This window comes from Centruroides vittatus, unplaced genomic scaffold, assembly GCF_030686945.1.
Source record: "Centruroides vittatus isolate TY-2023 unplaced genomic scaffold, ASM3068694v2 scaffold_1782, whole genome shotgun sequence".
Taxonomy (NCBI): domain Eukaryota; kingdom Metazoa; phylum Arthropoda; class Arachnida; order Scorpiones; family Buthidae; genus Centruroides; species Centruroides vittatus.
The window spans coordinates 172032-188505 of NW_027122685.1; the positions used below are offsets into that span (position 1 = coordinate 172032).

Below are 16474 nucleotides of genomic sequence, written 5' to 3' on the forward strand. Positions count from 1 at the left end.
TGCATTGATAAACATTAAAATAAGTTAACATTAAACATTAAGATACAAATTAAAATATGAAATCATAAATAATATTTTAAAATTAAATTATAAATACAAATGTAATTAAATTAAGTTCTTGTATTTAATTTATTACAGTTATGATTTATTAAATAAAAATGTTTTTATTTATGATAAATTATCATAAAACTAAATTTCAATTCTTCATTCAAATTCACTTATCGGTTTATGTAACATGTAGTAATAATCTTCTGCATTTTCTTCAAGTATAATGAATAGCTATGAGCACAAAGTCACATATAAGACAGTTATATCATTGATTATAATAGTTCTGAACAAATATCAACAGTTATAAAGGTAAAGAAATGACATGAAACATAACAAAAACAATCATTAATATCAACTATAGACAACATAGTCTATGTATAAAGATCGCTTTCTATTTACTCCACACAACAGAAAACAACAAAAGTGAATAAACAATACATAAGTAAAGCAGTAACAGTCATAAATATACAAGAAGATATAAGAGATGATAGAAATAAAGTTGCCAACTTTAGCAATAAACATCTATTATGCCTCTCCCATATTCATTTTTCTCCAGTCTCATATCAGGAGAGATGTAACATCAGTATTTAGGAAAACCATTACAGAACTAACACTGAATAAATTCTAAAATCAAAAATTATAAAGCTAAAAATAATTAAAATTTAAAGAATTATGAACTGAAGAATGAGAGACAGAAATTTGAACTTTTATTTACTTATCAAACTGAGTATATGTAAATAAACATTACACATATAACCGATATCTAGGAAAACAAAACAAAAAAAAATAGAAGAAAGCAAAAATTTTCATCTGCATCATCAGCATGACAATGCTCATTCAAAATGGATGAAAACTTTTGCTTTGTTCTATTTTTCTCTTCTTCTTCTGGATATTGATTACACGTAATGTTTCTGAACTTTTATATTCCAAAATACAGCTGTACTATAGATTACCACCTATGGAATTTTGGGACTTTGAGTATATATTTGAACTCAGGGGACCGAGACGAGTTCAATGGTACCCTACTTTTGAACTGGAGACAAAAAATAAGAAAGTCATCATAGTTTTTAAGTTATCATACTTTTTTAATGCTATCATGCAGACAGCACCGTAGTTGCTAGTACTGCCAACTTGCAGTAAAGTCTGCAAACTACAACGTCGGACTACGGTCATCTCCCGGAGGGATAGGTTAGGTTTGTTGGACAAGCCGCGAAAGCGGCGCATAGTGCTAGCCGACACGCTCGCTGTCGCTTGCTCGCGGTCAGCAGCCGAGGGGCCATAGGCCCCAAGGTCGAGGAGCGCGAGGGTGTGCGAAAAGGACTTAACTCCAACTGCAGACGATCTGTGTGCTCGTGGATTGACATCTGCCTCTGTTGAAAGTATATATGGCCGACTTGCCGGACTGCCTGTTAAATACGCGATAGGCTTAGCGGAGAGAGCAACGTGATTCCCAATCGTTGTGCGATCTCCGAAAAAAGAATGATAACTTTTTTATTTTTCGTCTTCAGTCCAAAAGTAGAGTATCGTTGAACTCGTCTCAATCCCCTCAGTTCAGGTATATACTCAAAGTCCCGAAATTCCATAGGTGGTAATCTATAGTATCCCTCAAAATACAAGCAATAATAAATTACAAATTTGTGGAACTGTATAGATTACAATAATCATGTAATAACTCAATTATATGAAATAAAAAGCATCAAAATATCAAATAATTTTACTTTTATTACACCAAAAGTATTATCAAATAGAATTTCAAGAAAAAGAATTACAGGAATTATAATTTAAAGTTTAAATTACAATAACAGTTAGACAATTATAACACACCTTTTTCATTGCCGAGATAGTTTTATTTATTTAAAACTAATGTTTTCAACTCTATTCTATAAGTCATCTTCGGGTTGAAATGGATTGGAACATCTGCATTCCATAAGATAGAATGCATACATTTAAATTTAAAAAAATTGACAATGGAATAAAAACAAGAAAAATAGCATAAGAGTAACTTATAAAAATATATATATGAAATAAAATAAAAAACTCAGATATATTAATAAAAAAGTTTGGAAGTTTATATTCAAAAAGTTTGCCATGAACTTGTTATTTATACATTAGTCTATTATCAATTATACCTTAATCATTTATTTTAATGTTCAAAGTAATATTACTGGATCATTATTTTTATTAATATATCTGAGTATTTTATTTTTTATTTTATTTCATATATATATTTTTATAAGTTATTCTTATATCATTTTTCTCATTCTTATTCTGTTGTCAATTTTTCCATTTAAATGTATGTATTCCATCTTATGGAATGCAGATGTTCCAATCCATTTCAACCCGAAGATGACCTATAGAATAGGTTGAAAACATTAGTTTTAAATAAATAAAACTATCTCGGCAACAAAAAAGGTGCGTTATAATTGTCTAATTGTTTGCCGAGCATGTTCTGTTAAATACAATAACAATATCAAATGATCTAATGTCTTATATTCTCATGATTAAAACTAATAAAATTTAATAAATTACTAATGTATAGTTTTAAAAAATTAGATATATATTTTTAAAATGTAGGGGAGATTATTTCATGTATGGACAGCTCCACCATGGACAATTTATACTTTGCAATGTGTATCTCATAGACTTCCTGTACGTGGCATCCATGTACTGAATCTGCAGCATGAATTTAGCAAGATGAGGATAACCATGTGGACATAGGAAATGATAAATAACCAATTTCAGGGATTTTATTTAATTTTTTTAGGCAATACTTGCAAGATTCTAACATTCATTCTAGCATGTTTTACAGCACTCCAGTTGAGACCAACCCTTGAAGAAATAAGTCTATTCGGATGCATACAGATCCCTGTTACATTGTCGTCAAATCAAGAGTCATTATCACACAGTAAAAAACACATTCCATTTCCACAACCAGACAATACACACAATTCCACTAGCAAATGCATCCACTGATGACATGGATTTTGTTTATATTTCAACAGGCTTGTATCAATATTGAATCTTTTAAAACTTAATCATTATTAATTAAGAGCCATATTTACATCATTAATAAGTACAGGCCAGATTTATATGAATTTAAAACTGCAATATATTTGTATACATATGTAGGTAAAAGTGTCAGATATGTGCACTGTTATATGCACATTATTGCCTGTTAAAAGCACCGGTAATATATGCTAAAATTTTTAGGTTGTATTTATATTTTACTTCTGTCTGTGAAAAAATCTTACTAATATCTATTACGTCAGACTGTTTATGTGGGAGGGAATAAACGTGCAATAATAACTGACACTAGGGATGAAATACATATTAGAATAATATTTCAGGTAGGATGTGCACAATCAAGTAAATTATAATAAAATTACATGTTCAATAAAATTTTATGACTTTCTACACTATCTAATTGATCATTATTAAACTTACTTCTATATATACACAATTGTTTACAAGTTATTTGAAGATGACTGGGTTTAAAGAATGTTAGATATTTAAATTTAAAACATTTTGAATTTTGCAGTCATCTGTAATTGAATTTCAGAGTGTTATTTCTGACAGGAACTGTAAATGCACAAAAAAGATTCACTGTACAGATAACAGAAACAGATTATAGCTTATTTGAAAAAATAGCACTTGCAATCATGGACACAAGCCATAAAGTTTATAAAACACTTTTGTCCTAAAAATGGTCAAATCTATCAAATATGCAGTAAAAAATCATAAATGCATATAAAATGTGTATTATTGGATGACCTTAATTTGATCTACTTCACGCAAATTGTGTTTCTGTAGAGGTTTCGACATCATAACATTTGACAAGAAAAACAAGCACTTGCATACAAATCTGGCCTTTATTAATATGTTTTCTAGGTAGTATGGATCTTCAAATGCCATAGACAAAGTATTGACTGAATAGAAATACAGGATGAATTTGCATCTGATGACAAACTTCTTGTCACGTTTTGCAAGGAAAAATTGTTCGAAGATATTATTAACATGTGTAGCTTTTGCTTTTAAGTAAAAAGTAGATATTATGTATTCAAAATTTTTATATTGTGAAATGAGTGTCACTCCTTTCATTCTCAAGTGATTTTGTAATTACAAGGATGATAGTTCTAACTTTTTACAAAATGTGCATATTTAAATTTTAGGTTAATGTTACCGTAGGTAGCCAAGATGGCGGCTTGTCTCCAATTCCAGCAAGGAAACAGTGGGATGCATGTTCTAACCTAACCTAAACTATTCTAATAAATACCAATGATTATTAGCAACCAAATTAATAGAATAGGTTAGGTTAGATTAGAATATGCATCCCACTGTTTCCTTGCTGGAATCAGATGCAAGCTGCCATCTTGGCTACCTAAGGTAACATTAACCAAATTTTATTTGGCTTGAAATCTTTATGTCCAAAGGTAGAATGCCACTGTCTGGTCAAATATCACCCTGTTTCACCATTGGATGATGTGCCATTTTTGATATTGATATTTGATGAAGTAGCAGCATCAAAAGTTGCACAATGGACAGTGCTGTGACTGAGTATAATTAAGTTTGTTCTCAATTAGCCTTAATTCATAAAAAATGACTGTAAACCAAAAAATGTCTAGATATAGAATGGTCTCCCCTACATATATACATATACATAATTAGTTAATACTACTAATTAAATAACCAAAATTTAAACTGACTTACTTAATGCTCAAAACTGTTAAGTTCTCAGTTTGTACAGATCCAGCATTAAATAATTTTGACAACTGGAACATGAAACATATTTATTATTTTTATGCAAAACTTAAATTTAATTTAATAGAAGTAGTATTTTTAATATGAAAGTCATAAAAGATTTCAAAACATTACAAACTACACCTAGTTTTTTAACAGTAAAACTATACTACAGAATTAATAATAAATGTTTTATAGTCAATTTATTTTTATAAGTATCTTCATTGAAAATTTAGCATAAAAATAAAAATGCTTTATTTAAAAAAAAAATAGCCCAAAATTTAGATAAAAAATCCTGAAAAAAATTAAATCATCACATATGAATAATCGGAGCCACTAGAAGATCACTCAAGAAAAGGCTGGCAGAACACCAGAGAAACATAAGAAGCAAACAGCCATGCACAGCGCTGGTGACTTACATCCTGGCAGACCCCCTCCAAGAAATCCAAGCTGAATGGGTCCACGCAAGATTAATAAAAACAGTTCGCGACATAAAGCACCACCGATATGCAGAAGCATGACATATCTGCAAAGCCAGCCAGAAAGGACAATCTATCAACTTCCGAGAGGCTAGTAAAGTATCTGCAGCTTGGCGCTCAAGCAGTATGTAAATGTCAGAAAAGTGGATAAGTGAAAGCTTACTTAAGAAAAGTGGTTAAGCAGAAGATTACTGAAAGACAGAACCCATTAGTTATTGTCTTCGCCCAGCTCATTTCCTTCTCTACGTTCGTTGCGCCGTTCGGTTTGCACTTTATTTTTGTATTTTATTTTTAATATCTCCCTGGAGCCTATTATGTTTCATTGCGTTTTATTTATTCTTATGTATTTTGTTATTTAATATTCGTCGATGTAGAGATGGTGCACGTAATTCTCTTTAGAATATCTTTTAAAAACGTTCCAAACGCTTGTTCGTTACTGCAAATGTTTTAAGCGTTCGATTTTTTGCTGTTTTTTCCCGAAGAAGGTCGTTAAATACGATCGAAAATGTTAGTTAGTATCTAATAAACACGACTGCAAATTTACAAGGTGTTCTGAGTATGTTGTATTGATAAGTTATGCAGTCTACAACGAGTTCATCACATATGCTTTAAAAATAATGTGAAATGGATATTTATAATGCAATAAGGACAAAGATTTTATGAATATTTTATAAATTATATAATTGATTTTTATTCATATAACATTACAGTTTCCTAAGCAATTACACAAAATTGATTTAACACTTGTAATAATGATGGATGCAAGACAGATTACTTTGTTATAATCTGGAATCTTGATTATTTTTCTGTTATGATTACATTTATTTTACATCTTCAATTGGTAAGAAAATTTTAAGTTTGAACACAGAATCAGTTATGATTATAAGCTTTATATATTTTTATCTAGCAATTGTTTTAATGAAGAATGATTAAAATAGATAAGAGCAATTAGGATAAAGTATCCAATTTATGAGTTATAATGTTAACCAGATAAACAATGGCAAGTATTAGCTACTCTATTCCAGTTGTAAACAAAGAGATCAGCAGAATTTGTTTTGATTAAAGATTCTCTTTACTCTTTGCACCAGTTCTACTAATTGCAAAATCCAATAATATAGAAATTGCATCTATTCCTTGAATTACGTGACAATCTTTTCGACTGCTGATTCGTAACTTCCATAATTTACAATAAAAAACAAATTATAATGATTTTATTTTCTATTCTGTGATTAAATTGCATCTGTCTTTTTCTTTACCAGTACTTCATACAGTGGATTTTCCTTTAGAAACCATCATACTTTTATAAAAGATAATAATTACTTTGTTTAATCAACATGTTTGTATCTCCAATGTTAGCCAGATTAATAAATTGACACCGATATCGACAAAGATGGATTAATAAAACATTATCTTTTTACATGTTATTGTAATAATATTAATAAACTTAAAACATTTAGCAATTGTATTATAAAGTTACAGGCATATTTTAATGCTAAAAATTAACATCAAACATGAATGATGTAGTAAAATTACAATTATATACTTCAAAACATAAATTAGACCAGTACATTAAATAATTAATTTTAAAACATTTTGAAAATATGATGATCTCTAAAGTGATTTTAAAATTCTATAAAAAACATTTCTAATACATCTCATAAAAATGGAAGCTCCTGTTTTATAGAATTAGATTAATTTATTCTTAAACCTAATAGATAGTTTATCAGCCAATCTATCTCCAATTAAGAAGAAATTTCAACAGAAAATAAGATCTATGAAAAGACTGATTAATAATAACAGAAGAGAACATCATCATTGCTCTGGTTCTGAAAACAATAATCTAAATCAACTCTTACGAAAAATATCCACATAGGTATTACAAGAATTAAACGAATATACAATTTTTACAATTGTCTACCATCAATTTCCATACACACAAAATGGTGATTAGGTTGCCAATTTTCAGAGCACAAATTCCAAACAGTGTGAAAAAAACCCCAACTTGAAAAAGTGTCGAACAAAACAAACAAATTCGAACACATTTTTCTCCTTCCTTCGAAGACGACGACGACGACGAAGAGGAGGAGGAGCGGACGGCCGGACAACCGAGGCATCGGCCCAAGGCCGAGGGGACCCAGGATCGAATCCGACGAGCAATCCCGGGAAATTTCGTAATCGGTCCGTTCCGGACACGTCGGGCCCCGACCCTCGCCGCTCGACGGCCGCCGTCGTCGGCTCGACCGGACCCACGTTAGGTATAATTAAAACGAGTTCTTGGCGGCCGAGGGGCACAAAGAGAGAAGAACGGAAAAACCCTAAACGGAAGGGAAAAAATAAATCGGAGTACAATTAGAAGTGCCGACTTCACACGAGGGAAAAAGAACAAGCCGGAAAAAACACGCACGATTCGTTCATTTTTCGAAACATTTCCGAACAATTTTTAAAAAAGAACCGACATTCCACGGCCTACGGTTCGGAAAAATCCGATCGTCGACAACTCTACAGACGACTACATAAAGTTATATAGAATAGCGTCATTCGGTATTATCTCGAAGGAAAAACTGCTCGTGGTTTAGCCACGTGCAGTTTTCTGGGTTTTCTTTGTTTGTAACATCTAAATAAAGATAAATTTCCCATAAAAGTTCTCCCGAAAAGCACCTCTTCGGCAGATTGCCCACGCTTTGCATTGCCATACCCATAGAAAAAAAAATCAACATCCAGATGCATTAGTGTTGCCACCTTTACAAAATCGCCGACCCGGACGGCAGGTCGGGTTCGTTCGAACAGAAGTTCCCGACGCATGCGCAATGTCATTTTACAATGCAAAGAATAACGTGCATGCCGGTTCTAAATCAGTTACAGTTAGGAACTAGGGACTTGGGTAGGAATAGCAAGTAGCATACAAGCAACAAAAAAAAAAAAAAAAGGTTGCGAGGTAGGTCGCGCGTCACACGTCAGCATAAACAGAGTAACGTGCAGAGTAACAGAGTAATGGCAGACGAGTTTCGGCGAGTGCGAGGTCTTTCGTCATTCAAGTGGTTTAAATTTATAACAATATTTGCAAGAACTTTGTTTCGTCATAATTTCACAATTTCTACAAAATTCCCGGACAAAATTAATAGTTCACCCGGACGGCGAGTCAATTCCCGGACCGTCCGGGTGGTAACACTAAGATGCATACTCAATCTTCCATCCAAATTGCCCCAAATTTCAATATCACCTAACAACAGAAAATTCACAAATATAGAACACTAGCCTATTCTGCAAATATAAAAGAAACTAATGAACATTTGTCCATTGTCCCATGCATCTATTCTTACGTACTGTACAATGTGGATTAGTCTCTGTAAACCATACAGTGATACCATACAGCAAGCCGACTATATATTCTTACGTAGTTACTTGTTAGCCAACTCTCGTTGGCAAGTGTTGCCAGACAATGTTTGGGATCTCTGGCGCTGGCGGCCACACGCGGAACACTTACAATACATTAGCTTTAAAGCAAACCTTTTTGAAATCGGGCGCAGTCGGTCTAGTAGATGACGACATTGGCGTTTGCCGATTACATTCCCATACAAAAATTATTTTACATTGTATTGATTTTTCTTTTACAACAAGTTTTAACTGTATATTTGATTTTTTCGCGGAACATCTGAAGTGGCTTCACGGAGCATCCCTGTTCCGCGGACTACGGGGTTAGATGATAGATGGAGCGGTCACGCTCCCTAGTAACGATGATGTTTTGAGTATTCGCTGAAGAAGGATTTTAATATACGTGGACTTGTTTTTTTTTTTTTCTTTTTTAATGTTCGCGAGGCAGTCACTAATCTTATTGATGCCGATGTCTTGAAAGTTCGAAGCCAACTTAGCACCGAGCGCAACCGGTGCTACCTTGTTCACCGACGTTGAATCATAGAGTTTGACGCTTCTTGCACACTCTACCATTCCATTTTTTGATGGCTTTTGCTCTCTCTTTTCTATAGTCCGCGGGCACCGTTGTTTCTACACCACCATAACTGTCGCCTCTAATGTTATACTGTAGTAAAAGTAACGTTTTTCGTTATTAGATTTTCGAAAATTATTATCACTAATAGTGCATAATCCATATTGCTTGATGCAATTTTAGTAAAAGAGGCCTGTGTTGTATTTTTTAAAATAATCCGTCCTGTGAGCACTAAGAGCGTTTTTTTTTTCTTTTTTTTAGCAAACCCATTATGGGTTTGGCCAAGGCCACAATGGGGCGGCCGGGTGGTGAAGAACGGATCCCGAAAAATTTCTGAAGTGTTTTTCACCTGTTTAAAAAATCTCAATATATATTATTGGGGTGTACTATAAATTACCCCCTATGGAATTTCAGGACTTTGATTATATATTGGAACTCAGGGGACCGAGACGAGTTCAACGGTACCCTATTTTTGGACCGGAGACGAAAAATAAAAAAGTTATCATACTTTTTCACTTACCATACTTTTTTAATGCTCTCACGAAGACGGCACCATGGTTGCTAGTACTGCCATCTTGCGGTAAAGTCTGCAAACCACGACGTCGGACTACGGTCATCTCCAGTAGAGATACGAGAGCGGAGAGAGCGACGCGACTCCCTATCATCGCGCGATCGCCGGAAGAAAGTATGATTGTTAGGTCACGCGAGTGTATGGCCAACGAAAGGACAAAAATTACAATAAAACAAAACTTTAATTCTAATGTAATAGAATTAAAACAATTGTCTACAAAACACTTTTTCTTCTCGCGTGATGATACACAGGATTCTTTCACGACTTCGACTCGGGACCTCACACGTGCGTAGGCAAGGAGTAGTAGACAAAGAAAAACAAAAAAAAACACGTGGTTCACACAAACGAAGTGCGACTCGCTGATAGCGAGTTACAATGGAATATTAACCCCGAAATGTTATAAACTAAGACTAAAACTAACTTACAAACTATATAGAGAAAAAGGAAGAGTTAGATAGATATAGAGAAGTATATGAAAGTATAGGGGGTACCCAGGATAATGATGCGTCCTTTGAAATCTTCGGGTCGGGGAATTATATTTAGACCCTGGCTACTATTCTTCGTCTTTTTCGGTCGTATCTCTCTCCCGCTGAACTAGAGCCGTTCGGATCCTCTCTCCACATCTGCTCCGTCTCAGCTCCAAACCAAGAAGGACCGTTACTCCCGTTCTTGTACCTCAGAGTCTTTTTACTCCTTTGTCCTTCCCCTTACTTCCTGGAAAAGGACTGCCCCACCCGCAAGGAAAGTGAAAATAGAAAGATCGAGAAATAAGGGAAATAAAGAACAAAGAATTGAAAGATTAATATTAGGCTTATGACTATCGCGTATATACAAAATTATGACGTACCGTCCATGATAACTTTTTTATTTTTCGTCTCCGGTCCAAAACTGAACCATTGAACTCGTCTCGGTCCCCTCAGTTCAGATATATACTCAAAGTCCCGAAATTCCATAGATAGTAATCTATAGTATCCCCTATTATTGTATTAAATTTTAATTGGTTTTCCAACGTATTTATTTTCTTACTTCTATCTTCCTCCATTATCTTGCATTTTCTCGAAGTTGTATTGTTTCGTTTATTGATTCAACTCATTAAATTCTAGTCCAGTAAAATGTGTAAAAAAGTAAATATTAAAAATTATATAAATTCTATTGTTCGACAGATTTAAATAACTGCAGTCGCTCGGACAGGTCTTTTGACTCTTCGCCACACGGACCGCGTAAAAAGAGAGAAGATAGGCGTACTGCACTCGATACAAGCAAGGCCGAGTGGGCCTACTTCAGTTTACGCTCGTACGTACACAAAAGAAGCCCAAAAGTTACAGTTTCGCTAATGGGTTCCGTGGCACTACTATACACGAGATAGGGGCGGATAAGAAATCATTGGCGAAGAAGTAAAACGGTGTCTTTACATCAAAAGTTGTTTATTGCGCTCAAATTTTACAAATGTCGGTGCAAACAAGACACGCGAAGAAAACCCAGAAAACTGCATTCGTCGAGGGCGTGATCGAAGGTTTTAATAATAGACTACGTAAGAACGTCCGTAATTGGCAGCGGCATCCGACTCGCATTCGTCATTTTTCATTACTCCACACGCACTGAGTGCATGTTTCGTAATTCTACACGCACTCAGTGCGTGTAGAGTAATGAAAAAATGAACTTTCTGAATTCCAGAATCGATAGCTTTTCAGAAATTGGAATAAAAATTGGTGATTGGTCGAAGTGACGGGTAAACAGAGGTGTAAAATGGCTCGACAAATAAGTCGAAAGAATTGGTCTACCAGAGGTTTCATGTTTGTAATCGTAAGAAACACTTTAAATTAAACAGAATGAATTTCTTAATATAATTTTCCCCGTATTGGATAGTTTAAATATTGAACTTATTTAATTAAAATGCAATAATATTGAAATACAACATTTTTTCACCTGGCAATAGCGAAAGCCACAATCGTAAAGCGTATATATTTTTATATATATTTAGAACGAAAGTGTTTACGGGTTATCAATAAATACTGTACCATTATCTATGTTTTTTAGAACTCACAGGTTAGTACTCACTGCATTTTCAATTTCTTTCTTTAGTTGCTTGTCAGCCACTTGCAAATAATCCTTATTCTTATCGGAAATTTTAAAACCTATCAGGAACCTCGTTCTGCCTACAATACAACGTTTTGATTTATAAAAAAAATATACATTAAATTATAATTAATAATAACAGTAATTCGAGATTTTAATATCGAGACTTAAGTTCTAAATATAAAATAAAATAGTTTTTTAAATTACGAAGATTGCGACACAAAGCCACTTGCTCGCATTTTGACTTCTCCGAGTGGTCGAAAGTTTGTCGTATCGAATTTTTTACTCCTCTTCAAATTTAGAGAACTTATTAGGACCGTTTTATCTGTAAAATATTATCCTTATTTTGTTACGCTACTCGCTAATCGGTACTAGCCTATACGTAATTCGGATAAAATCTTATAATCGAATTTTTAAACCGATTCGAGCTCAAAGAGGCCTTAATTTTGCAAAATTCCGCAGTGTTTACGGCCAGGATTTTTCGAACAGTTTCGATCGTTTCGTTTCTAGAAACCAAGAATACAAACAGACAAATTCCGAGATCGACGGCCACAAAATTCTCGGATGATTTTCTACGTTATATCTACGAAATTATCCCGAAACGGCATCTAATATTATAATTACCGGTGTAACTGGTATAAAGTCCGTAATGTTTCCTCTCGATTATAAATATTTTTAAATACGCTATAAAATAAATAAATTAAAAACAAAAAATTAATTCGGTTAATGGCGAATGAATCGGTATTAATAAAATTTCATTTCGTTTATAAATATTTACGTTCGGTATTAAAATTTATAAGAGAGAGAATTGCTCCGGTCAAACCATTAAGTAACGTATGCTATGATTTTCTTTTTTAAAATGGAAATACGAGAAAGCGGCAGAAACGAAGAAAGAATTTTATTGAATCCGAACCAAAAAATAATCGAAAATCAATAAATATAAAAGAAAGTCATTGATTTTCTATGATTTCCTTTCCGGGAGATTCGGTGATTCTCTACGTGTGTATAGCGCGGAATGAGACGATAGTCGCGCAATAGGGAAACTACGAACCATTTTCTCATTAGTATAAATGTCTTCGATCGTGGCCTTAAAGCAAATTCTGTCATATTATTACCCAATTCGCTATCAATTTAGATGCTGCCGGGTTCTAAAGTTCAATACGGCGCTTATGTTTAATATCAATCAGTTTGTAGCCGGAAGCAAAATGTTAGGTCAAGAGCGAGACGAGCTATTCCCGAGAAGATAAATCGATATTTATACGAATATAATAAGAAATATTTTCGTAACTTTCGGTTTTATATTTTTACTACACTTTTTGTCAGTTAAAAATAAGAATAATAATAATAATATTCTATACATCGACGAGGAAATATTTACGCCTAATTAATAGATACGTAAAGAAGAAACGTAAATATTTAGTAAAATTTCGGTATAAATTAATACCGCATTATTGTTTACTTACTATTACTATATATAGTATAATATTAATCAATTATTCGTGATAATACATTTAATTATTGTTATTAAATTCAAATTCAAATCGAAATAAAATAATGTCTGCTTTTAATTTAAGAAATTTAAGCCAAAATTATAACGAATATATACCTTGGCGAACGCAGTTTTTCTCGTCACTTTCTAATTTAAAATCGGGAGGACAAGTGCATTTATAATCTCCATTCGGCGTTATTATACAGGAGTGAGAGCAACCGTACTTTGCACATCCAACTAGAAACAATAAATGATTTTTAGTAAATAAAAATGAAAAAGTTATATTATTAATCGAAGCAACTTTCTGTTTTTTCGATATTAAATGCTCGATAAATAGAATTTTATGAAATACTTGCGTTACGAGCACTTAACGATTTACCCTTTTCGCTGAACCTTTATCCTTTTCACTAGACCCTACCCGTTTATCCAGGAAGATCCTCGAAATACGAATATTTTAAAGGAATTTTAATATTTAAAATAATAATTTTTAAAGATTTAAAACGATGGCAGACATATTTTAAGAGTTTATCGTGAATTTTTTCTACGGTCACGACACACGAAGCATAAATATTTTTGGGCTGTGTCGGAAAATCGGAATAAAAAAACGAAAAATATTACTAATTTTTAAAAAAATTAATTTAACATATTTTAAGAAAAGGAATGAAATTTCTTCCGAACAATCATAATTCGCCATTCATTTAAACTTTTCATTTAATTTTCAATTAATTTTCTCGTCGGAACGGTTTTAAACCCTTCAAATTTATTCTATTTTAAATTAATATACGTCTTCCTACCTTTTATAAGTTAATCTCGACGTATTTTGCTAAATAATCTTGTATATAAACTAAGTTTATAACCTATAATTACTCGAATATCAAATAGTTTCATTCAAAAATCATTTAACTCGATACGGCTTATAATGAAGACAAAAATCGATAATTGATTACCGTCTTTCTACTCTCGATAACATCTTTGAATCTAAAACGACGTATCCATCATCAGAATTGGAAATTACTTAATTTTTTTCCTTCTTTTTACTCGGATTCCCGATCTAGACGTGGTTATTTTAATGAAAAATGGATGCAAAAATAAATAAATAAGAAAAGAAAATCGAAGAACGTCGAGTCTAAAAATGAGTATCAAAACAAATAAAAGTTAATTTTATAGATAAATTGATAGACTTAATACAAACGTTTACACGAAAATTCGTTTCGTATCGAGCGATTAATCATTATTTTTGACACGATCGAGAACATGGCGACGACTCGTTCCGATAGGAAAAAAATTATTGGCAATTCCTTCCTTTAAAACGACCGAAACATAAAATCAATTAAAAACTTTGTATTAAATTTAAGAAAAGAACAAAACAAACCTTTAATCGCCGACGACGATCGAAGAAAATCAACAAATATCACTTTAAGCGGTATATTTTGTCATTTTTACCTTAAAGCGGTAATCCGTTCGCTCTCGATGCACTTTTTTAAAATCAAATATCGCTTTATAAATATGAATTTTTTCTAGTATATTTTGATAATTTAAAGTAAAAAAATTGCATTTATTTATAAATTTTTTGCTATCGTTTTTATTATATTAGCATTAGAATCTACCGGCGACTCGTCGAAATTCTGCCGAATGCGCGATACTTATAACGTGACAAAGTGGTTGCGTACGATTAAATTCTACTTGTAAAATTAATTTGCTTATGAAATCTGAAATTTTTATTTTATAATTAGTAAATTAGACCACTTACATTTGGCAATGTCTTTCCTCTCTTCGCATTGTTCTCCTTCGAAATTTGGTAAGCATTCGCACGTATGGATCGAAGAACCAATATAATATCTACAAATTTTAGAAAAAAGCAATAAATTCTCGAAACTTTTAAACAAATTTACGGTTTAAAAGTGATAGAATTAATAATTATTAAAAAATACAATTTTAAAACGTAATGGGGCGTCGAAAATGGCCAAAATTTAGTATAGAAATAAACATTTTGAAGCAAATATTCTTCGTACTTCTCGTGGTAAAATAATAATAAAATTTTATTTCCATTTAATATCGGAACGAACTACAATTTTAGTATTTGATTTTATTCGTTTCCGAAAGAAAATTTCCGCAGAAATGTGTAAAACATTCCATAATTAATATATCGAAATATTTTTTATGTTCGACTTGCGCGTGGTTAGACTCTAGTGCAACTCTCGAATAGTTTAAGCTGTCGTAAGTGCTGCAAATGCAGAAGTAATCCCTTCGTTTAAGTTTCTATAGATTTTTTGCACTTTCTAATTTATCAATTTAAGCAGAATTATATATTATAATGATGTCTTAAGCTGGTTACACACTTCAGAAATTTATATCGAAATGAAGTGATTTGGTGGATCGCGATTGTCCACGCTTCTAAAATCACCAGACCAGACGTTTAATTTATAATATTTTATTCACAAATTGCTTTCATTTGTTGTTACTAAGTAGATTCGGTACGGGAACACGAAAATGAATTTAGATGTTACGTAAAACGACATTTCTTCGTAGTTTTTATGGATTTAGCCGAGGATTTTTTTGTAAAAATGTATAAAGTTATCTATATTTCTTTTTTCCTTTTTTCTCGAAAGAGTTTTGCCGCTTGACACGTCTTAAAACCGCAAAGTGCGTCGAATTTCGAGGCGAAAGCTTGTCATCGAGAGAGGAAAGATTGATGAAGGCGGATGTGCTATCACGTCGAACACTCAAACCACAAAGGATTAGAACGATACGCAACATTTCTTCACGTTTTGAATAACAAATTGCACAACTCGAACAGATAATGAAACATCTTTGGAAGCCATCTTACGTATGCATAATAAATAAACCTATAAAATGCCAAGAAAATTTAAGCAATCTCGAAGGTCGAATTTCGAAAGAAGAGATATTTTTATTTGTATTTCGTTTTTTTCTTCTTTTACCTCGAAGAAAAATAAAATAATAATTGCATTTTCGAGATGTTGTATTACAAATTCAATTTTTTCCATCAAATTAAAAATTGTTTTAGAAAATTTTATCTTAAGTTTAAAATTGCATCGACAATTCTTGCTGATTTTATGCTTTAAAATGTTCATTTTCTTTATTTTAAGAAGATCGAAGCCATTTCCGATAAA

General features: G+C 32.5%; 1 protein-coding gene across 1 annotated transcript in view; it reads right to left on the reverse strand.

Moving 5' to 3' along the window:
• The window catches only part of LOC136987413 (uncharacterized), a 272592-nt gene that overhangs the window by 149313 nt on the left and 106805 nt on the right, over positions 1 to 16474 (reverse strand). Inside the window, 4 exon segments of the mRNA XM_067285148.1 lie at positions 4756 to 4817; positions 11837 to 11934; positions 13461 to 13580; positions 15094 to 15182. Coding sequence (XP_067141249.1) covers positions 4756 to 4817; positions 11837 to 11934; positions 13461 to 13580; positions 15094 to 15182 — 369 coding nt within the window.